The 24588-nt window shown below is 41.5% G+C and overlaps 1 protein-coding gene and 1 long non-coding RNA gene across 4 annotated transcripts in view; one reads left to right on the top strand and one right to left on the bottom strand.

The window, feature by feature from the left end:
* The window catches only part of FMNL3 (formin like 3), a 113541-nt gene that overhangs the window by 26158 nt on the left and 62795 nt on the right, over nt 1-24588 (top strand). Inside the window, exon 1 of one of the 3 annotated variants that reach the window (XM_043965086.1) lies at nt 837-952. The exons of the other annotated variants lie outside the window; for them this stretch is intronic. Within the exon in view, the coding sequence (XP_043821021.1) occupies nt 908-952 (45 nt within the window). The 5' untranslated portion in view covers nt 837-907. Of the gene's footprint in view, nt 1-836; nt 953-24588 lie in introns of those variants that run through there. 3 annotated transcript variants of the gene reach the window in all.
* Nucleotides 10794-17759, bottom strand: LOC122727513. Its single transcript, XR_006353148.1, has 2 exons — nt 17664-17759; nt 10794-11882 (listed from the first exon to the last, which is right to left on the bottom strand). It is a non-coding gene; the product is annotated as an uncharacterized LOC122727513 (long non-coding RNA).

Here is a 24588-nt window from a genome sequence, read left to right as displayed (position 1 = left end):
AGTTGGGGCCAGGAAGGAGAGGAATTGGATCCTCCAGGTAATTTTTCTATATAACGGGGCTCCTGCAATGGTTTTCCTAACAGGCGCCGCCAGGGGGCGTTCCTCGTTTCCCCCGGTGGGCGGAGACGGGGGTGGGGTAAGGCGAGATGAGGAGGCTCTTTATCCTGTGGATTGCTGAGACTCTAGTCAATTAGCTACGGAGAGGTGGGACGATCTGTCCAGTGACGGCGGGAGGGAGGTGGAGCTGGTATGAATGGGTGGCGAGTGGAGCCAGGCTTAGAGTGGAGTGCTAGGAAGGCTGAGTCTAGACTGAAGTGGGTGGGAGAGAGGAAGGGGAGGGGAGGGGAGGGGTGGGAAAGCGTAGGAAGGGAAAAACCGGAGAAAGGGGGGGAGGCGGGGACCGGGGGGGGGGGGGGGGGGGGGGCGCAGTGGGCGCCAGGCTAGACGCCGCTCCGCCTCGCGCGCGCACGGATGCGGTGCTGGGCTCCGGCGGGGAACCCCGGGAGGCTACGCGTCTGAACGCGAGCCGGGAGAGCCGCGAGCCTCTCGCGCCCCACCTCCGGCCTTCCCCCTCCCGGCCGGAATCTCCGCGAGCCCCTCGCGCCCCTCCTTCTCCTCCTCCCCCATCCCGCCGGGAACCTCCTCGCGCCCCGCCCGGACTTCTCAACCTGAAGGGAGCGAATCCGCCCCCCTCCCCTCCACACCACCCGTGATCAGGCTGAGAGGGGGCGGCGACGGCGTGGGGACCGGACTCGGTCATCGGGGACCCAAGCGCCTGGGGCTGAGGATCCGGAGTCGAGCGCCAGGAGCCAGGGGCTCCGCCGGGATGGGCAACCCTGGAGAGCGCCGAGGCCGGGCCGGGAGAGCCGACCCCCGTGCCGCTGCTGCTGCCCCCGGGCAAGATGCGATGCCGGAGCCGTGCGAGCTGGAGGAGAGGTTCACCCTGGTTCTGGTGTAGACTGTCAAAACAGGCCCCCTGCTTGCTGCTCCCCGACTCCGATCCTCCGAGGAGAGCCTTGCCCCGCGCGCCCCGTCCCACCAACTCAGCCTTCCTCCAGTATCCCTGCACCCCGCCCCCCCCATTCTACGTCAGGGGAGCCGGGGAAGGGGGGGGTCCTCGAGGCTCAGCCAGCCTTCCTCCTCAAACCTCCCCCTACTCCCCACCGTGTCCGAAGGGGTCCTCCTCCATCCCTAACTGCTAGGGGACCTAAGGGAGAAGTGTGGGCACCTCCCCCCTCTCCAGCCCAGGATCCAAAGATAGCCTCTCTAACCACTTCCTTCAGTAGCCCTCGGTTTGTCTCCTCTCTCCTCCTCCCCCTTCGCCGCCCCCTTGCTTCTTCCATTAGATCTTTGGGTTTTTACTCAGTTACGTTCAAACCAACTTTTATTATTCTCCCATCTTGTGAGAGGCCCTCTGCTCAAACATGCAGAGAAAAGAAAAAAGGAAAGCAAGATAGATTCCCTTGGACCTAAGAAGCTTCCTTTCCCCCTAATTTGGGTTGGGGTATTCAGAAGCCTAATCCCCGGCCCACTTTTCTGGGGACTTTTCGGGGCACTTGAGTCGATCAGCCAGCTAGTTGGTAGCATGGAGATTTTCTTCAGAGTGGGCCCCCTCCCATCTTGAGGGAGGAAATAGAATGGAATGTATTGCTTGGGGATGTGGGAGAGTGGAATGAGCAAAAGATGCCATTCTGCCTACAACCGTTCTAACTTTTTCGCAGTTTTGTCCCCGAAAGATTGTGCATGTGAACAAACTTAGACTTTTCCAGTTGAAACAACTCCAACACACATCTCTCTTTTTCTTTCTTCTCTTAGACCTGTCGCCCCCCCCTCCATACTTATTTTCAGTATTACTATAGAGATACAAATGAGCAAAGTAGAAAGGGCATAAATTGGGATTCTACCCTGGTGGTTGCCCAAATTCCCGAAGGCTCTCTGAACTAGAGGACCAGTAGGAAGGGACTGGAAGCCAGATTCAAGCTCAATATGGAGCAGTGAGAATGTTTGAAAAGTGAATTGAAGATGGAGCAGGAGATAGGTTGCAGGGGAAGTAGCTTCTACTTCACCTGGGGTCCTAGCTCCAGGGCAGCACTAAATGTTGTTTCTTGTGTTTCTTGGTCCTGCTGGGCAGGCCTTTGACCATGAGGAGTGACAAATCATGGAGTTATTAGCTTTCTTGAGTACCATCAGCCTTAAAATAGGGACATTAAATCTGGTGATTTACAAAGGAGCATCTAGAGTTCTTGGACATGCCATTGATAGTTCAGAAGAACTGGGTTAGCTTGGCTTGGATGAAAACATAGCATCAGTATGTCTGGTACTGGAGCCAGACCAATGAAGGCCCAGCCCATGGTTAAAGGGAAACAATGTATGTATAACTAAACTACTTCATTCCTCTACCTTTTAGAACTAAAAAAGTGGCATAAGCACTTGGAACTGCCTCGCTATATCCTCTGCTACTCTTGATTCCTCCCCCCTCCAACCCTCTTCCACACCCCCATTTCCATAAGCCTGTGGATGACTAAGTAATTACTAACGTCCTGTGGCCATCTCAGAGAAGGAGAGACAGAGACTTGATGCCCTGAGAACAAGAGCTGAACTGTTGGGGGAAAGAATGGGAGGGAATCTGAGCTCTTGGGTGCCTAGAAATCCCTACTATGCTGAAATAGGGTAGTACCCTGAGCAAGGAAACTGGAATTCATGAATCCAATACATAAACTTCCAAAACTGGAGGAAAAGGATGGATTGTGAAAGGATTTATTAGATTAGGGGAATGCTGTAGAGAAAGAATTAAGAAAGTGACCATCTAATCCAACCCCTTCATTTTTACATATGAGGAAATCGAGAGGTCCAGTGAGTGACCTCAGGTTTTTAAATTACATTGCAGTGTTCTTTCTAGTATATTCATCTGCTCAGTGTATACAGATTTCAGCAAGGCTTTTGTAAAAAAAAATTTGTTTTTTTTGGGTGAGGCAATTTGGGTTAAGTGACTTGCCCAGGGTCACACAGCTAGTGTCAAGTGTCTGAGGCTGGATTTGAACTCAGGTCCTCCTGAATCCAAGGCCAGTGCTCTATCCACTGCACCCCTTAGCTGCCCCATGTCAAAATTTTGATATACCTGTGGAGAAATGCAGGTGGCATTATATTTATCATTAGTTGGATTCATATCAGATTTGAACAGCATTATCCAAGGTAGTATTATTGATAAATGTATCTCAGCCTGGAGAGAAATCTTTAAGGACTCTATACTGTCGAATTAGGGAAGAGCAACCAAAATAGTTAAAGGACTTGAAACTTATATCATATAAAGAACAATGGAAGGAAATAGGGTGATTTAGCCTGGAGAGGAGAAGATTTAGGGCAAATATTGTAGCTATGTCTAAATATTAAAAAGTTTGTCATGTAGATATTGGGAGATGGAGATTATAATTATTCTCTCTAATTCCAGAAAGGAAATTTCAGAGTCAGACTCTTGGCTTAATATAGCTTCCTACCAGAACTATCTAAAAATTGAATAAAGTGCTTTATTGTAATGAGTGTCCTGTAATTTTGTCTTCAAGCAATAGATGGCCACTTGTCAGGGCTATTGTGGAGGGGATTTCTGTATTTGATAGGGTGCTGGCCTGACACAGTGAGAAAAACAGGAGAGCCAAGATTTAGTCTGTAACTAATTGCTTTGTGCAAATGGATTAGACCAGGGGTTCTTCACCTGGGGTCCTGGAACTTAACAATTTTTTTTTTGATAATGACTTCAATATAATTGGTTTCCTTTGGAATCCTTGTATCTTATTTTATGCATTTAAAAATTTTATTCTGGGAAGGGATCTGTTGGCTTCCCCAGATTGCCAAAAGGGTCCACAACCCAAATGAAAATGCTTAGAATAGATTATCTCTTGGGCACTCTATAATTCTGTAATTCTATTGATGTCCTCTAAAATTCCTTAGTTCTTTAACTGGGGGAATGGAATGGTTATTGTCCAGGGATAGTTAGTTGTCTGAGAAGAGTAGGGAATTTTTCTCAACCTAGTAAGCCCAGAAAAATAGTAATTTCCTGGGTTTTGGATTCTCCTTTCATCAGGAGTTCTCAAACTTTCCCACTTGGGGGATGGCAGTAATTGTTTCTAAAATATGAAAATGAAGATGTAAGGTGGGTAATTTGTTAGGTGATAGAACCTCTAGAACAGAGCTAGAATTCATCCTCAGGAGTCCTGCTGTGCCACCTCACTCTAATCATTAACAAATATTGCTGAGTGAGAATTAGACATTGATGTTGTTGGCTCTGGAATCTCTGCAGATGACTCTTGTCTTTTTAGAATATATTTTTATTCTAAACTTAAACATTAAAAAACCCTGTCCATTTCCATATACAAAGTAGAACAAGAGGATTGCCAATGAAGCCTGCAAATATTGCATACATCTTGCTTTTAAAAATTCAACCCCTTATTTTTGAAGCCACCCCAGGTTTCTTTTTGAACTTCTTTCTGTTATCTTTGAGCATTTTTAAAATATTGCATGACTCTCTTTTAAAATTTTTGACATCACTGTTGCCAGCCCCTCCAATTGAAAAAAAAAAAGAAAAGAAAAGAAAAAACACTTTTTAAAGCAAATAAGTACGATCAAACAAAAGAAATCCACACCTTGGCCATGTTAGAAAGTTTGTCTTATTCTGACCCTTGAGTCCATCACCTCTATCAGGAAGTAGGCAGCAGCATGCTCTTCATTTTTCCTTGGGATTGATCATTGTATTGATTAGAGTTAAATCTATTAAAGTTTTTCTTTACAGTGTTGTTCTTGTATAAATTGTTTTCCTGTTCATGCTCACTTCATTCTTCATCAGTTTATTCATGGGGTTTTCCAGGCATTTCTGAAACTGCCCCTTTGATGGGCATCCGCTTACTTTCTAGTTCTTCCTTATGACAAAAAGTGTCGATATAAATTTGGTACAGATGAGTCCTCTTCTTTTCTTGATCTCATTGAGGTATGAGCCTAGTAGTGATATCACTGGGTCAGAGAGTAAGTAACTTTTTGGGTATGGTTTCAAATTGCTTTCCAGAATGGACATAGCTCCATCAGTAGTCTTACCTCATAGCCATTCCTAAAACGGTTATCTTCCCTTTTTTTTGGATTATCTCTGACAATTTGATGTGAGGTGGAACTTCATAGTTTTTTAAAATTTATGTTTGTCTTATTAGTAGAAATTGGAGCATTTTTTCCCTATCATTATTGATAGCTTGCCAATTTTCTTTGAGAATTCTTATTTATATGTTTCTATTGGGGAATAAATTCTATTTTGGATAGCAGTCAGACTTTTATTGGAGAAACTTGCTTCCAAGATGTTTTTCCAATTAATTGTTTCTCTTCTAATTTTAATTTATTGCTTTTGTTTGTGGAGTATCTTTTCATTTTTATGTAATCAAAGTTTTGCATTTTATCTACTTTGATCCTTTCTGTTCCTTGTTTGATCAAGAACCTTTTGGTTCATTAGCATCCATTAACAGGTTTCCTCTACAGAGTACTGAGAAAAGATGTCGCAGCTTTGCTTCTTTACTTGGTCAGTTTCTTTGGGAATCATTGTCTGAGAAGAGAGGTTTTGGTGGTAGGGGTGGTTGGTTTCTGTGGTATCTGTTGAAGCCACTTATGTTTCCTAAGAGGAAGCTTTTTATTCAGAAATCTAAGTAGCTTGCTAGTACTTAGTGTCAACCCCTCCTCTTCCCCCCCTTCCCCCCTCCTCCTTCGTGGGGAGATGCAAACTAGAGTTATTTGGTTGAGGTATCTGCCACCTTAGCTCCTGCACTAGCCCATTAAAAAATCTTTGTAGTTCGAAGCAAGAAACAACACAGGATCAGAACCAGAGTGTCCTTTCTGTAAAAGTTGGGTAGGGTGGGGGAAGAATGTGACATAATAACTACTGCTGGGACTAGGGAGGTCAGCAAAACCTTGGTTCAGATGCCATCCCAGACCCTTGGTAAGCTATGTGATCAATGACAAGTCATTTAACTTTTCTGAGTCTAAATTTTTCTCTGAAAATGAAGAGGTTGTACTTGATGACCTTTGAGGTTCTCCTCCAGATCTAGATCTATGGTTCTGTAATTCTTTTCTAGGTCATGGATATGATTCTGGCCTGTGGGTCATAAGGAGAGTTAAGAAGGAGAAACTGAGGCAAGAGGAACTGTTATTCAGGGTTAGCCCATCTCAATAGTCTGATATCACACAGCATCCTAGGATTTCTTACTCCCATTTTGAACACCACTTCCCATTGTGTGTCTTGATCTGTTGAGTGTTCGAGTCATTTGGGGTATGGGTGTGGTTATTTGGCTCTTTCTGAGCCTTCTCTTGTCCCAGAAGGAGAGCCATTCTGGGCTCCCACGTTTAGGATTCTTGATTCCAGCTGAACAACCTTACACTGGCCTAATCCAGAGGCTAAGAGTTTTTTTTCATCATTGAGCATTCTATCATATTAGTACAAAGAAGTTAGAGAGCGGTTACAAAATCAACACTTTGGAATGATTTCTACCTTTACTAAATGCATTGCAGACATGAATTTGAATCTGAACACCTTGAAGCCAGGCAAAAAAAAAAAAAAAAAAGCCTAGCACTGCCTCTATCAGGAAGATTAATGAGACAGAATTGGGGAGTAGACTTGCCAAGACCTAACAAGGTCTGTGTTGGTCAAGATCAGGTGACTTCTCAAAAGAAAAGAAAGCAATGCAGCTGTTATTACTGAAAGGGACCTTACACATCATCTAGTTAACTTCCTCGTTTTATAGATGAGGACACTGAGACATAAAGATATTGTGACTCTTCCCAGAATGATCCATTTACTGCTAGAGATGGGAGTAGAAGAGGTCTCCTGATTCAGTATTCTTTCTCATGAACTATTCTGCCTTTTGATTGGCCAGGGTGAGAGCCCTAAGGGCTGGGAGGCAGGGACCTCAGCTAGAAGGAACCCAGCTAGAAGTTTCCAGATCTGCATTTTGAAAATTTCTTTCCAGCTCTGGGGATTATAGTTGGTTGAGATAATGCATACTGGGAAAAGGACCTTGACAACATCTTATTATAAAGGATCCCCTTTCTGGCCACAGACCTCACAAGGGAGTATCCTAGACTTCAGAGAAAACCCTCCTATTCCTTTAATGTACAAGCCTGACTTTAGTTGAATTTTTAGGTAGTGCAGTGTGATGGTATTGATAGAGGTAGATTCATTCCTGTTATTTGCAAATGTTTTTTGCTCAGTGGCGTATTTTTGACTGAGGTAAAGGGGTCAATGTCCAGTAGGGACTGTCCGATGTGATTCTCCCACCCAAGCCTTTCTGAATCCATGGAAATTTCCATTATGCATCTTGTCTTTGCTTTTGTGAAGCTCGTGAAGAAAAAAAATTGTTTTAGCCTCTGAACAGTTGGGGTGAGTATACTGGACGCCAGCCCGGGCTGTCCAGGTGAGCTGCAATTTCAGTCAACTGGGAAAATCCTCACAGCTGGTGGGAAAGGAACTTATCTTGGCAGAAAGACCCAATCCTTTCAGTGGAGTGACAAAGGAAGCCGAGGTGGAGAGGAAATTAGATTGCAGATATCTGCCCTGTCCGATTGCCCGGGGAGGACAGAGCCTGAGCTCCTTTCCTTTGGAGAAGGCAGAGTCAACTACCACCCTCCAGAATGACAACGACAGACTCAGGGACAGGAATTGAGAGCTGATTAACTCTGTGTGAGTTTTACTGGATTACTGGACAAAGTTTAGGACTTCTGGGTTATTGCTTTTGGTTGTCCAGAAACTTTGCATCCAAAATGAAATGAAGCAGGGTCAGAGGAAAACAAAGGCATCATTCCAGTTTGGAATTGTACTTAAAGAGGAAAGGAAGAATCCTTGTCTTCTGGGATGTCTGTATGACTTCCCTATAATAATATAATAAAACTGTTATTCGCACGATATTTTACACACATTTTCTCATTAGCACCATCACCACCACCCTGCAAAGGCACTTCCTGCGTCTGTGGTTACGCAGTTTTCCAGATGAGGAAACCGAGGGTTAGAGTGATTTGACCATGGCCACAAAGTGGAACCCATGTCTTCCTGACTCTAGACCCTGCCCATGATCCGGCTGTTCTACTGTTGCCCCTTTGCTTCGAACAGTCTTCTTGCCCATCACCTGCATACCAGGGAGGTGATCTTAGGAATTTTGAAGGAGATATGGATTTGGGAATAAAGCATATTAGAGGGAATGGGGAACTAAGAAGATTGCTTCCAGTCCTTTTTGGTTCCCTCAGACAAACCACTTCTTTTTTTGTTTGCTTGTTTCTGGGTTGTTTTTTTTGTGTGTGTGGGACAATGATGGTTAAGTGGCTTGCCCAGGGTCACACAGCTGGTAAGTGTCAAGTGTCTGAGACTAGATTTGAACTCAGGTTCTCCTGAATCTATGGCTGGTGTTTTATCCACTGTGCCACCTAGCTGCCCCCCAGACAAACCATTTCTGAATGACCTGCTTTGCCTGCTTTCAGTGATTAAGGTGGAGAATCGCTGGAAGGGAGGCAAAAGTGACTGCTTTAATTCGGGTCTTGCACACATGATGAATTCCTAAAGTTCTGGAGTTACTCTTGCCTTATTCGTTCTATTTTTTTGTGATGCATTTAATTTTTTATCTTACTGATTTTTTTTGTGTGTGTGTGTTTACATTACCTTCATTTGAGATGAAGAGAATGGGAGAATAGGAACTTGGGGTGAATGGCTTTTTTTTGTTTGTTTTTTTTTAGTGAGGCAATTGCGGTTAAGTGACTTGCCCAGGGTCACACAGCTAGTAAGTGTTAAGTGTCTGAGGCTGGATTTGAACTCAGGTACTCCTGACTCCAGGGCCAGTGCTTTATCCACTGCGCCACCTAGCTGCCCCCGGGGTGAAAGGCTTTATTAGAAAATATTGTTTAAAATATTGGTAAAGAGTGAGGCAGGATCCTAGCTAGGAGAGTAGGTGGAAGGGGAGGTGTAAGTTGTTAGTCAGTAACATTTATTAACCACCTTCTATGTGCCAGACACTGGGCCAAATGCTTGTGATAAAAAGAATAGTAAAAAAACAGTCCCTGCTCTCAAGGAGCTCACAGTCTAATGGGAGAGACAACGTGCAAACAATTACATACAAACAAACTGAAACCAGGATGATCATGAGTAGAGGGAGGGCACTAGAATTAACAGGGATAGGGAAAGACTACTTGTAGAAGGTGAGATCTGAGCTGGGATTTGATGGAAGCCAGGGAAGCCAAGGGAGATAGGCAGGGGGGACAGACGGTGAAAATGCCAAAGTTGGGAGTTGAAGTTTCCTGTACAAGGAACAGCAAGAAGGTCACTGGATGGAAGGGGTGGGGGGTGGCAGGTGGGGTGTGGGGGTGTAAAGATCTTTGAGGAAAGAAGAGATTGGAAAAAGCCACTGTGAGGAGTGGTATAGGGAATCAATTAAGGAGGAGTACAGGGATGGTCTTGTAGTGAAGACTTAGTGGAGCTTCGTTGACCCACTCAGTGAGACTGCATGACTTCCTCCATTTCAGATCAGTAGCATGTAAGTAGGTGCTCATCACTGTGAGTTATCGCTTATAGCAAAGCTTTAAAAAAAGTGCAAAAAAGCAGTTCCTCAAAAGGGACTGTGTATAACTATATGAAATATTCTTGTGGGAATCTATGAAATATTCCTCACTCAGTGAAGGATGGTTAGAGGAAGGAAAGAGGGTAATATAAATTATTATGGTTTTAGAGGAAAGATGTTCTTTGCAGTTCCTTCCTGTTTCACTTCCCCTGCTTCTGATCCTTTGAAAATATTATTAGCATATACAAAGCGCTCTGAGATCCTTAAAAAAGGTGTGTATGTGAGGTGATACTCTGGGGAGAATTATTTATATTGATTTTGCAGCTGGGAGAAGGAGTCAGACTGAGGTGACTCAGTGATGGTTCACATCCTCAAGCCTGGAGCTTTACAGTTTTGGTTTTTTGTCATGGAATCAAAAAATCTGCTCTGGAAAGAGATGGAGCTTATTTGTGGCAGCCGCTCCAGAGAGCTGCCTCAGAACTTTAGTTGGTGTGATATGCTTCCTTGCCTGGCTTTGTTTTGTGCCTGCCTTCCCCAGCCCATTACTTCCAGAATCTGTCTTTCTTGGGACTTAGAGAACCTTTTTTTCACACTCTACCCTGGGTGAGGATGAAGAGAGGATAGGTACAACTTCTGCATCCTTGTTTCTTTATATTCTCCCAGTTCACCAATACACTCCTTTACTCTCACATGTTCACAGTCCTTAACTTTAGGCTTGGCTTTCTATTGTATGTTGGGTCCCAGACTTATCAAGGGTAATATGTTGTAGGTTGTTAGGTAGCTCAGTGGATAGTGTTCTGGCACTGGGGCTAAGGAAGATCTGAGTCTTAGATATGATCATTTCCAACACACCTGAGTTTACAAATGAGGCAGCTGAGACTCAGAAGCTAAGTGACTTGCCAAAGGTCACACATTTGATTAATAGTTTAGTCTTACTCTGCTCCTCTTACCATAATACTACAGTGCCTCCAACAAAAATACTGTATATTTAGTAGGCATCATTTTTTATTTGTAATAAAGAAAAAAAGATTATTTTATTTTTCTGGAGGACAGAAGTTTTTGTTGGAGAGATCCAGTAACTTAGACTAGGTTAGGGGCTGACCTTTTTCACATCCTGGATCCCTTTGACAGTCTGTCTGGTGAAAGCCTATGGACCCCTTACCAGCATTATGTTCTGAAATGTGTAAAATAAAACACATAGGGCTACAAAGGAAACCAATTACATTGAAATACAGTTATCAAAATTTATTTTTGAAAAGCAAGCTCATGGACACCAGACTCATCCTATAGACTAGAGCAGAGGCATCAAAATTACAGCCCATGTCTGGAATGTGGGTCAAACCAGGTTAAAATGTAATTGGGAAATGGTTAACAAAATAAATAAAAATATAGTACAGCATAAATGATGTTAATTTGTGGTTTTCTAAGTCAATATGTGGCCTGTAGGGATCTGTTCCTATTGGAATTTGACTTCACAGGATTAGAGGAACTTAGAGCTTTGTGGTGGAGGCTGGGTGAAAGAGGTGATTTAAACACTGATATGATTGTAGGATCTTTACAATACAAAAATACTAATGATACTAACAAATATGAACAGATGTGACCTTTTCATTGTACACAGCACAAAGAAGAAAAGAGAAGAGGACTGTAAATGGTACCCACATGGTCTTGCTTATGTGAATCTCTTTCTGAACTTCCTTCTGCTCTCTTCTATTTTTTTTTTTTTTTTAGTGAGGCAATTGGGGTTAAGTGACTTGCCCAGGGTCACACAGCTAGTAAGTGTTAAGTGTCTGAGGCTGGATTTGAACTCAGGTACTCCTGACTCCAGGGCCGGTGCTCTATCCACTGCGCCACCTAGCTGCCCCTCTTCTATTTTAAAATGTTTCATTGACATTCTTTTCTGTTGTTTTTATTTTTCCTGCATCACTATCACTGTCCCTTTCTCCCCAAATAGAAGTCCTCCTTCATAACAAATAAGAATAACCAAACAAAACAAATCCACATTTTGGATGTAGTTAAAAATGTAGTCTCGTTCTGTACCTCTAGTCTGTCACCTCTTTATCAAGAAGAGGGAAGCATGCTTTATCAGTCTTCTGGAACCATGATTAGAGTTCTTAATTCTTTCACAGTTGTTTTCCTTTACATTCTTGTAGCCATTGTAGAAATTGCTCTTCTCATTTCATTCCAAATCAGTTCATATATGTCTGTCTTCTCATGTTTCTCTGAATCCATCCCTTTTATCATTTTTTCATGGTGCAGTAATATACACTTACAGTCACATTTGCTCAGCCAACTGATAGCAAAGTTACCAATTTTTTGCTGCAATAATAAAAGAAGATTCTATAAATATTTTTGTACATATGTATGCTTTTACTCTTCATTTGATCTTTTGGGTATGATTCCAGATTGCTTGCCAGACTTATTTGAACCCTTTATGTTCTACCCACAGTGCACTGGGGTGCTCATGTTCACACAACCTTCCAGTAATTTGTCTTTTTTTTGTTATCCTTGCCAATGGGTATGAGTTCATATCTTTTGAACATTATGACTTATCATTGACTAGGCATCTTAGATGCTATCTCTATCCTCAGTGGCCCTAAGGGATCACTTAGAGAAAGGAGCTAAGGTAATATTGATAAATGGGAAGAACTTGGTGTGATTCCCTTTTTTATGGGGAGGGGCGGATTTTTCCCTGATGGGCAGGTGTGATAGGAAGGAATTTTGTCGATTTTTCTCTGGCACATGAGATGTTCAACCACATATTTCACCTTAGAGAATATATAGCACATGGGGGCAGCTAAGTGGTGCAGTGGATAAAGCACTGGCCCTGGATTCAGGAGGACCTGAATTCAAATCTGGTCTCAGACACTTGACACTTACTAGCTGTGTGACCCTGGGCAAGTCACTTAAACCTCATCGCCCTGCCAAAAAAAAAAAAAAAAAGAAAAGAAAAAGTCTACATACAAGAGAATATGTAGCATAGCTTTCTAAGTTCTTGCTCCTTCCAAAGGTATGTGGGTAAGGTTGTTACATACTGCTCTGGGAAGGCCTCTCTCTTTGGGTGCTTGCTTGCCTGGGGTATCTCCCTGAGGTGAGCTTCTTTATTAAGCTGCCTATCTGATTATAGCCTGACCCAATTTCCAGACTACTACAGTGCTTACTTCCTTTACCTTTGGATCTCAGCATCTAGGTGGATAAGATTTAGTATAGTTAAATCCCATATTGCTACATGTGAACATGTGTTAATGCCAAAATATGTCAAAATACCAGTCCAATAGATTATGAAACCATTGGCTACTAGAAACATCAGTCTTGAGACCCCTATATAAAATGCCCTTTGTTTGTGGTCAGTTCTAGAGAACTGGTTGGCATTAAAGATGCACTCTTTTTGGGGTGGGGCGGAATGAGGGTTAAGTGACTTGCCCGGGGTCATACAGCTAGTGAGTGTCAAGTGTCTGAGGCCATACATATTTGAACTCAGGTCCTCCTAGATCCAGGGCTGGTGCTTTATCCACTGCGCCACCTCGCTGCCCCCAAAGATGCACTCTTAAGTCCTCACAGGCTGTCTCCCAGGGTCTCTTTACCCAGTATTACTTCCTGGCATCTTCCTACCATTCCTCTTGTCCAGCCAGAGGCTTGAGGATAGGGAGGACAAGTAACTGGGTTGTCCTTTCTTCTTCTTCCTTCCTGTATTCTTTCTTGCTTAAGTAGAGTAACAAGTACTCTCATTTCCCTGGGGGAGTCAGTAGTTTTTTTGACTGTCACCACCCCTCACAGGGTCAGGCTGAAGTGAGACTGGATCTGCCCAAACCAAGGTTGGGGGTGGGAGTGGGAGGAGTGGGAGGAGAATTGAACCTTAAGGTTCCGTTCAGTAAGACTTTAGTCTTGCTTTTGGAAAGGACTATTCCCAAGTTAGGTTCAGCGAATGCTGGCTGGCCTGGGGATGAAAAATAGGTCGGGCCATGAGGTAAAAGGTCTGCTAAGGATCTCTTCTCTACCACCTCATCCCAGGGACATTTTTTGAGGCATTTCAGAGGGCCCTCATGGGAATGATCTGTGAGCTGGTTTTGTGGGTGATTACATAATCCTTTCCTTCTAGTTATATGGGGCTCTCCCAGATAATTATAATTGTTAGTTTCAGAGCCAGTAATCAGGGGGCACTGCCATTTACCCTCCTGTCCCTGTCCCTCCATCCCCTTTGCACTTCTTGTCCCTTAACCCCCATGCTCCCTTAGGGTAAGATTTCCTGTTTTCTAGCATGCAGTGGCCTAGACCTGATTGAACTCGAGAGTACCAGCTTCTGCTCTATGGGCTGTGCTTTTCTTTGTAGCTTTTTAGCTCTAGGTACAGAGGCTTTAGTGGGGATGGAGTTTTTGTACCTCCCTCTTTATTGCCCAGAGTTCCCCTTGGGACAAGGCCTCTTTTTCTTTTGTTGCACTACTAGGAATTTGTCCTGGGATTTCTTTACCCAGGTTATCATCACCATCATGATGTGCTGTCCAATACTGCACTATGTCCTGAACCACAGGGGTTTCCATCAGAGACAAATGAGGCCTTAGGTAGGCACAACTGTTGTCAGGAGGTCCTGGATCTTTTCAGCCCTGTGGTGAAGGTTGGGATTTATGGTCATATCTTGGAATTTTCATAGATCTAGCCCCACTATTCTAGTTTCTAAAGGAAGGCTTCTTTCTTGAAGGGGCCAATTCACTAGTCATGGAGAAAATCTCCTTTCTTGAGCCATTGAAGTCCACGTCAGTATCTATCTATCTATCTATCTATCTATCTATCTATCTATCTATCTATCTATCTATCTATCTATCTACATATATATATATATATCTTGTTTGTAGCTAGTTGTTTGAATGTTGTTGTCTTTGCTGTTCCACAAATAATTCATCTCTCATATCCTGGCATTTTCTCTCTCTGTCTGTCTTCCATGCCTGGGAAGCTCTCCTCCATTCTGACTATTGACCACTTTGGCTTCCTTTAAGTCCCCACTAAAATCCCACCTCTGACAAAAAGCCTTCTCTAACCCTTCTTAATTCCAGTGCTTTCCTTCTTTTAATGATTTCCTATTTATCCTGTATGTGGCTTGCTTTGTATATAATTGTTTGCATATCGTCTCTCCCTTTAGATGTGAGCTCCAGGCAGAGACTGTCTTTTGCCTTTCTTTGTACCCCAGAATCTTAGTACAGTGCCCGACACATAGTAATCCCTTAATAAATATTTAATGACTGATTTGACTGTTGAGGCTGTATTAATTTGTTTTGCTAAATTTGAAGAGGCAGCAAAGATTGTTAGCATGGCCAAGTAATTAAATTCTCCAATTTAATATGGCTTGTACTGTTGTTGCTCACCAGGAATCAGTAGAGAAACCTCTTTGCTCGGTCCTGTTGGAATTTACTTTGTAGTTGGCCCAGTTTTTTGGCAGTGGGATACTCTGCCATCACACTCCCTCTCTCACCTGGACTGGTGCCTTTCTTCCTCATTGAGTTATTTGGTGCTAGTGACTGAGCAGGCTTCAAAACTCTTTACAATTTAGCCCTTGTATACCCTTCCAGTCTTATGCTTTATTCCCTGCCTCATACTCTTCCATCCAGTGACAATGGCCTCTTTACTGTCCCACAAATAAGACGCTCCATCTCTTGGCATTTTCTCTGGCTGTCCCCCATACTTGGAATACTTTCCCGCCTTATCACTGCCTTCTGCATCCTTTAAGCCCCAACTAAAATTGTATCTTCTACAGGAAAGTTTTCCCAACACCTCTTAATTCTGGTGCTTTCCCAATACAATGATCCAAGATACTCCCAAGGGACTAATGATGAAGCTTCCTATCCACCACCATAGAAAGGACTGATAAAAGAGCACTTGTGGATTATACATATATAACCTGGTTGCTGTCTTGTGGAGGGGGGAGGAAAGGGAGGGAGGGAGAAAAATTTGGAACTCTAAATCTTATGAAAATGAATGTTGAAAAGTACCCTTACATGTAACTGGAAAAAATAAAATGTTTGTTGAACAAAAAAAAAAATTCTGGTGCTTTCCTTCTCTTATTTCCTTCTTACTTATTTCGCTCGTTTGCTTGCTTGTCGTCTCACACATTAGAAGGCAGCTGAGTGGCGTAATGGATAGATCTCTCCATAAGTGCAGATACCCTCTTTGCCTCTATCCCCCTGGCATTGGTGGTGCTCCATTTCCTAGGCCCTTTCTGTCCGGGCTATGTTTTTAGACTTGATGAAGCACTCTTCTGAGTCTCACTCTTTCGATTTACTTCTTAGGGTCCATAAGTTTTGGGCACCTGGATAGCAGAGACCCATGTCAGACCATTTCAGCGTTTGAAGGTGTCTCTTCCCGTTGATTATGACCCTTCTAGAACCATAAGACCATTGTAGCAGGGTCTTCTCAGAGATGACAGCCTGCAGTGGGAGTTTTAGTTTGAAAATTCATCTTTATTTATAGTATATATGGTTGTAGTTAGAGGGAAGATATCTATAGAATACAGCTCCCCATGGCCTTCTTCTCTACAAAGACACTAAAAGATCGCATCCCTCCCTCCATCCACAAAAACAGGAGAGACCACACCTATTCAAGGAGGTCTCATGCCCCTCACTGCAAGTACAATATGTATGGCAATCCTTAGAGACTCCTGGGGGAGGCCTCTTCCTATCAGGTGATTGCTTGCCATAGCCACACCTGTGTCCTGGGGCATCTGCCTGAAGAGTTGCTTATTAACCTGTGCTATGTTTCTGTAGTGACCTGACCCAATTTCTGGCCTGCCACAGCAGGTATTCCCTACAGGAGATATAGAGCCTTTTAAAAAAAACCCTTGTTTGATTCTCATGGAAGTTACAAAATGACAGCCTTAATAGTCATTGCATCCATGTTTTGGTCTTTTCTTTTTCTGTTTTACAAAATCCATTCCTATCTCCTTTATCATGAAAATGACTATGGGATGGTTTCTTTGTGGGCCTCCCTTGTGTGAATCCCATGTTTATATGCTTCAGAACAATTTCACCTCATACTGAGTAAAATTCTCAGATTTCATTTCTTTTGGGAAGGAATGTCATGGCCCCAAACAGTTGATACCCTTCACAGCCCCTCTGCCCCCACTTTTTAAGAACTTTAAAAAATTGATAAATATTTTCTCTCCTTCCTGTTTGGCGGGGGAGAGTGAAGGGAGAGAAGATAGGGAAGGAGAGAGAAAAAGGTAACTTTTGTAACAAATAAGCAAAGTCAAGCAAAACAGATAAACACATTGGCTGTGTCTAAAAATGAATTTTCTCTCTTAGTCAAACTAAAACTCCCACTGCAGGCTGTCATCTCTTAGTCTGTATTTAGAATACCTCATTTCTGTGTCAAGGGGTGAGTAGCATGCTTCACCATTGGTATTCCAGAATAGTGATTGGTCATTAAGTTGATCAGACTTTTGAAGTTTTTCAGTGTTGTTGTTTTTTTGGATAGTGTTACTAGTCTATCATTTATTATGGTTCTGCTCATTCCACTCTGCACCAGTTCATATGGTGACTTTCCCTTTTAGGGGGAGAGAAGTAGCCATTGATAAGCACCCCTGTGTCCCAGAATCACTTCTAGCCTCCCCTCAAGACCAGGGATAAGGATTCAGAAGATTGAAAAGTAAATAAATGTGGTTTTCAATACTCTTTGGGAGATGACAGTCCAGAGGAGTCTGACCTCACCAGGGAGGGTAACTTAGTTGAGACACAGATCAGATTTATTATCTTTCTTTTGATCACTTTTACATATTGTAGCTGTGCCAAGATTGTTTGTCTGAGGTGTTTCCTGGTCTAAAAACAAAGTGCATCTAAAAATTAGTCTTAGTTTTGCAGGCAGAGTCACACCCAAATTTAAATAATCAAAATATAATTTTATGGTAGAGCATCATATCTCAGTATTCTTTCTCTTGTGTAGGTCAGGGAGTGGAACAATGTCCAGTTGCTTATTTCTTCCTTTCTACTGGCTTTGCCTTTTGACTTGGAGAAAGTGGTCGGAATAGGAAGGAACAGGTCACAAATTTGTTTGTTACAAAGCAGAAAGGGATACATCTATAGACAACTTGGAGAAAAAATATTTTCTAAGTCTTACCGTGTCAGTTTGACTCCATTCCTTCGATACATGTTGAGCACTTCCTGTGTACTATTCTACTGGAGAAGTGGGAGATATCCCTGGCCTGAAGGAGCTTCAAAACAAGTTGGAGGAAAAATGTTTATATTGTATATAACTAGAGAACTGTGTTCTTTTGTACACTGTATAGTGTATGGTCCTCTCATGTGCAGTGGAAGTACAAAATAAAGGAATGAATTTGTCAGGGAAACCGTCTTAAGGGTAAAGAACATGGACGGTCAGAGAGGAGGAGGGGTGGCCAGCTTAGGATGCTGTATGAGCAAAGCAGTAGTGGGAATAAACAAGATCCGTGAAGAGGACTGAACACTAGCTTTGGTTGGAGCATAAGCGCCTTAGTGAGATGATGCTGACCAGATGTAGAGAATACGATGTTTTACTAAATGGTGGCAGCAGGTCGCTACAGAAAGGATTTAAACAATAATCCCTGTCCAGATTTTCTAAGGGCACAAGATTTGGTTGGTAAAAAGTGCTGAAATTTGAGGTAGTGCTGTAATTAGGTCCTGTGACTAAGAGAATCAAAGCAAACAGAAACTTTTCTTTTATGCCACAAAGTGAACAAACTTGTCCCAGGTGGAAGACTCTTAAAAGCGGTTTCCCCTAAACATTCAGATTTCTTAAACTAATTCTTTCCCTAGTTAGGGCTATTCTGCCCTCACCTGTTCAGCCTGCTAGATAAAAAAAACTAGTCTCTAAACTCTGAATGTATAGATCATGTTTTATATTTTGTATTCCACAGTGCACATATATTGTAGAGGTTCCATAAATGGAGGCTGGTTGGAATAGAAATGTCAAGTGGACTACATAGAATTTTATAATTTATAGAGTACTTGTGTTTACATTATTTCATTAGATCATCACAAGAATTCTGAGGTAGGTAGGTAAGTAGATATTACTACCTCTATTTCACATATGATGAAACAGATGAAACTTTAGGAATAGTTCACTTATATAATACTTTATGATTTACAAAGACCTTTCTTAGAACAATACTCTGATGTGGGGAGTACAAATATTATTACTCCCATTTTACAGATGAGGAAACTGAGAGCCAGTTAAATTACTCAAGGCAATACTGCTCTTGCTGGAGCTGGGATTTGGAATCTTGTCAAGTCCATTGCCTTTTCCATCATACAGTGTTGCCTTTCATATGGAAAAATCCATGAGACCCAGTTGTGATGAAGGCTTTGGAGAGTGATTGATTGCCTTCCTTTCCTTGGTGCTGTTAAGGCCCTATTCTGGTCCTCACTGGACCCAGTTTTGTTCCCTGTGCCTTAACAGGTTCAGCTTTGTGCTGAGCTGCTCTTGCTCCTGCTTCTGCTGCTCAAAGGGCAGAGCAAAAACCAGCCGGCTCCAGGATTTGCCATTCTGGCTCCCCAGCCTTACCCTATCATTTTGTGGTTTGGCTGGTTACAAAAATAAAAAGTGCAACCTGTAACTAAAGTAGAGTGGGTTCAGCTGAGAAGGAACTTTTAATTTACAGAAGTTCAGGGCTGTATTTAACTGGATAGAAAACGTGTCTTCTCTCTAGGCAGAGTGACTGCTTCTATTTTCTTTCTCTCATACCTGGTTAGAGCTCTGGGGAGAGCCAACACCTGTGGGTTTGTCAGGAGGAAGATTAAGGGAGTCAGGAGAGAGATTTTGGGAAGTTACCAGACCTGCATAGTTGGGTCAGACTGGGTTTCACAGAAAGGGCTTGATGCCCTCCACTTGGATCCCATTTGGCCTTCAGATTGAGGAGCCCAAGTTGGAAATTTTCTGGGAGCTTTAATGATCAGGATGGGGAAAGGAGAAAGAGAAGTACTAGGGAGTGTTACATGGTTTGTGGATCCCAGATACCAACTGGGTCATACTATTTGAAAGAGCTTAACATGGCAGCCCTTCAGAACCATGTACTGGGTAGAGTGAGCAAAGGTTTTCTGCTTGGGCATACATAGGTTTTCCTTCTTTGTGTCATCTACACCCTTTGTTGTCTGTTCCTAGGTTGCTGATTTTTAGAGTTGCCGATGTTTGTAGGATGTTGATTAGCTGCAAACAGGTACCAGTTTTTCAAAGGTTTATTAAAATTAATTAAATTAAAACTAAAAAACAATATATAAAAGTTTTCCATATTAAAAAGATGATTATATGTGACTATGAATCTATTATATTATGTTTTTTAAAATCTTTCTAACAAATTCAGTATGTTAGTTCTGAACTTCTTTATTTTCTCTGAATTAGAAAAAAATACTCTTTGATATTCTTTTTTTTTTTTTAAAGTGAGGCAATTGGGGTTAAGTGACTTGCCCAGGGTCACACAGCTAGTAAGTGTTAAGTGTCTGAGCCTGGATTTGAACTCAGGTACTCCTGACTCCAGGGCCGGTGCTCTATCCACTGCTCCACCTAGCTGCCCCCGCCCTTGATATTCTTTTTAAAGTATCACTATCACTAGTACTTCCCCCCAACCCCAACCAACCCCTCCCTCAAACCCTACCTTGCAACAAATAAGTATAATCAAGGAAGACAAATACATAAATTGGCCATATCTGAAAATGTATTGCACATTTGTACCCTAAGACCAGACCAAGGGATGGGAAGTCTGCTTCATCTAATAGTCATAGTTGGTCATTTCATTTGAAAGGTAATGACAGTTATGGGGTAGTCTATGGTCTCTTCTAGTACCCTTCAAAAGTCATGTGGCAAATGGGGTGCTGCAGTGGACTTGAGGCCTCACCTAGGTATGTGAAATACACCGCAGCTCTCTGTTTGGGCTTGGTCTTCTAACTCGCTCTCATAATAGCAGCTCTAAGTTCCCAGAGACCATGATTACATTCAGGGTCCTAGTGGGTTACCCTTTGGAGGGGAAAATACTTCCCCATTTACCATCCTGGTTTTTGAGCCCCTCTGCTGCTTTCATTTCTCCTTAGGTTCCTCTTCCCCTGAGGCTGCTGTCTTCTCTTGCTCTTCTGACTCTCTCTGGCTGTAGTAGTCATAGTTGAATGACTTCATTAAGACCCTCCTGCCTCTCAGCAACTCACTTTTTATTTAAAAAGTCACAACTCCCTAAATTTCTTCTAGCAAATTGACAGTCTTTTCAATCATACCTCAGTCTACAAATGTTATCATTTCTCCTCTTAAGTCTCCACAAAGCAGCTTGTCTCTTTGGATAGTCTTTCAGACTCGTTTCTTCACACTCATTTTTCTCTAGTTTTTAATAAATATAAATATTTTTTCTGCCTTTTTATGACATTAAACTGTTCTCACACAAGTGAAAAAGGTCCTAAAGAGATAACGTACTTTAACTATTATCAGTATTCTTAAGTATTTCAAAATTGTTCTTCTTTACAGTGTTTTAGTCATTGTTTAGATCATTCTCTTGCTTTTGCTCACTTTATTCTGCATCAGTTCATATAAGTGTTGCCAGATTTCTTTGAATCCTTTTGTCATTTCCTACATCATGGGAGTTTCTATTACTTTCATAAACCATAGTTTGTTCAGTCATTACTCAACTGATAATTCAATAATGTATAGGTCAACATAGATTATCAGTATTTATAATACATAAACAGCCATTTTATTTCCAATTCAACAAAAAATGCTGCTATAAACATTTTCATATGTGTGGGTCCTTTCACCCTTTTAAAAAAAGATCTCTTTGGGGTATATGCCTTCTAGTGGTATTGCTGGGTCAAAGGATATGCATAATTTAGTGACTTTGGGGGTATAATTTAAACTCTCATAATCTCCATCATTTTCTTTGGTCAAGTACTCTTCTCCTATCACTAGTTAGGAAAAGTATCTCTTCTGTACCTCTGATTTGTTTATGATATGACCCTTTATATATCTAGGTCATGTATGCATTTGGAGCTATTTGTGGCATATGGGATGAGATGTTTGTCTAATTTAAATGTAATTTCTTCCAGAGTGCTTTGCAATTTTCCCAGCAGTTTTGTTGAATAAGGGGAAGGGAAGAGGGGAAGTGCTAAGTACTGTGCTAAGCATTTTACCTGTATTATCTCATTTGATGATCTCATTTGAAAAAGTAACTCTCTAACCTAGTAGTTGGGCTTACTCAACACTGTGTCTCTATGTTCTTTTGCTTCTGGATCTTGTGTACCTAATCCGGTCCACTGATCTACTTGTCTGTTTTTTAACCAGTAACAAATAGCTTTGATGATTTCTGCTTTACACAGTGTAGTTTGAGATCTAGCACTGCTGAAGTCCTTTTCTTCCTACTATTGTTAATTATTTCCCATGAGATTCTTGACCTTTTATTCCTTCAGATGAATTTTGTTTTGTTTTTCTAGGGCTGTAAAATAATCCTTTAGTAATGTGGTATGGCCATGAATCTGGAAATTAGTCTAAATAGAATGGTCATTTTTCTCATATTGCCAGAGGGCAACCAGAGACTCTTCCGAAATGTGCCTTATTTTATTTCTGTAAAGACTATTTTGTACTTGTGTTCATATAACTCATAGGTGTGTTTTAATAGGTGGACTCCCAGATGTTTTACATATTTTTTAGTTATTTTGAATGGAATTTCTTTTTCCATTGCTTTCTGCTGGGTATTATACAGAAAGACTGAATATTCTTTGTGGTTTATTTTATAGCCTATTCTTTTGCTAAAGTTATTATTTCAATTAATTTTTAATTAAATGGTATAATTTTCCAAGTAAACCATCATTATCTGCAAAAAGCAATAATTTGGTTTCTTCTTTGCCTATGTTTCCCCCCCTCAATTTCTTTTTCTTGTCTTACTACTTTAGCTAGGTTTCCTGGAACGATATAAAACAATAGTGGAAACAGTGAACATCAGTGCTTTATCCTTGGTCTTATTGGAAAAGTTCCTGGTATTTCTCTATTACTGATAATACTAGTTCTTTGTTTTAGATAGATACTATGTAGCATATTAAGGATCGGTCCATTTATTGTTGTGTTTCTGAATGTTTTTACCAAGTGGGTGTTGCATTTTCTCAAAAATGTTTTCTTCATGTATTGATATAATCATGTGATTTTTACTGTTTTTATCATTAATATGGTCCATTATGATTGTGATATTGAGCCAACTCTGCATTCCTGATGTAAATCCAATCTGGTCATCGTAAATAATCCTTTCAATGTGTTCTTCCTTTGCTAATATTTTATTCAATATTTTAATCTTGATGTTGATATCCATAGTTTTCTTTCCTTTTAATCCCCCCATCATAACTTACTCTTCAGAGTTAAAGTTTGTTTCCCCTGACTCTGTTTTCCACTCCATATCTAAACTTCACTCTTTCCTCCTCTCCCCACATATTTATTCACTATTGAGCTTACTGTCTTTCTGTACCATATTTGTGTGTGTGTGTGCGTGTGTGTCCATTCCTTTTTATGGTTCAGATAAGAATGGGGTTCATGAGGTGAGGTGCCTGCTCTCTATGCCATTCTCCATGTTTGTATACTCCTTGTGCATCCCAATTATGAGAAATAATAAGTTGTTTCCCCTTCTTCCTCATTTCTTCCTTAGTGTATTCCTTTCCTTTTCTTTTTTCCTCTAAACCCATCAAAATAAAGCAAAGCCATTCCCAGGCTCTATGCTTGTCTTTCATAGTAATGATGATAATGAAAACTATAAGAATAGTATGTATAGGGGGCAGCTAGGTGGTGCAGTGGATGGAGCACCGGCCCTGGAGTCAGGAGTACCTGAGTTCAGATCCGGCCTCAGGCACTTGACACTTACTGGCTGTGTGACCCTGGGCAAGTCACTTAACTCCAATTGCCTCACTAAAAAAAAAAAAAAATCTAGAATAGTATGTATATATTGCTTTCGAGTTTGTAAAGCACTTTACATATTTTCTTACATGATCCTTCAAACATTCCTATGAGGTAGGTGCTATTTTTATTACAGCTTTACATATGAAAAAACTGAGATTGATACAGATTAAGTGACTTGCCTAGATTCATAGAGCACCTGAAACAAGATTTGAACTTATTTTTTTGACTCCAAGGCCTGCATTTATCCACCTTGCTGCCTATTAACTCCTCCTGTGATCCTTGAAGATGGTGAGCTTCTTAAGGGAAACTAGTCTCTTCTCCCCAATTCAAGTATAATCAGTTCATCAACATTTAGTCCCTTCTAGTTGCTCAACTATATTTACCTTTCTAAGTTTTTCTGGTCTCCTGAGTTTACATTTCAACATATCTGCTTGCCTCTGATGTTTTCATTAGAAAAGGTTGGAAGTTCTAATCTACTCTATTTGAAGGTTCATTTTTCCTGTAGGATTATCAGGACTTACAAGACAAGTTACTCTTGGTAGTAAGTCTTTGTTTTTTGCCTTTTTGGATTCCTAGAATTTTTCTACTATGTGGTAGTACCAGCATATTAATGCATTATCCTGGCTATGGTTTCTTGGTATTTGGATTTTCTAACTTCTTGTAGTAGTATTTCTTTGACTTGCAAGCTCTGGATTTTGACTATGGACATTCCTGGACATTTTTTAGTTTGGGATTTCTTCCTGGAGGTGACTGATGGATTCTTTCTATTTTATTTTTCCATTTTTTTTCACTTTGTTCTAATATTCTTTTTGTTCCTCAAGTCGTTATTTTTTGTTGCTGTTCAGTCATTTTAGTCATGTCTGACTCTTTGTGATACCAGTTAGGGTCTTCTTGGCAAAGAAATTAGAGGGTTTTCCATTTCCTTCTTTGGCATATTTACATATGAGGAAACTGAGGCAAACAGGATTAAGTGACTTTTCCAGAGTCACACAGCTGTGAAGTGTCTGAGACTGGATTTGAACTTGGGAAGAACTTTTAAACTTCCCGACTCCAGGCCTGGCGCTCCCCATCCACCAACCCATCTCAATGCCCATCACTATTTCGTTTGTGCTATTATATTTTAAGTACCCTTATTTAGGGGAGGTGACTAAGCTAT

The sequence above is a fragment of the Dromiciops gliroides genome, chromosome 5 (assembly GCF_019393635.1).
Source record: "Dromiciops gliroides isolate mDroGli1 chromosome 5, mDroGli1.pri, whole genome shotgun sequence".
NCBI classification, from domain to species: domain Eukaryota; kingdom Metazoa; phylum Chordata; class Mammalia; order Microbiotheria; family Microbiotheriidae; genus Dromiciops; species Dromiciops gliroides.
This window is presented reverse-complemented; position numbering and strand designations above follow the sequence as displayed.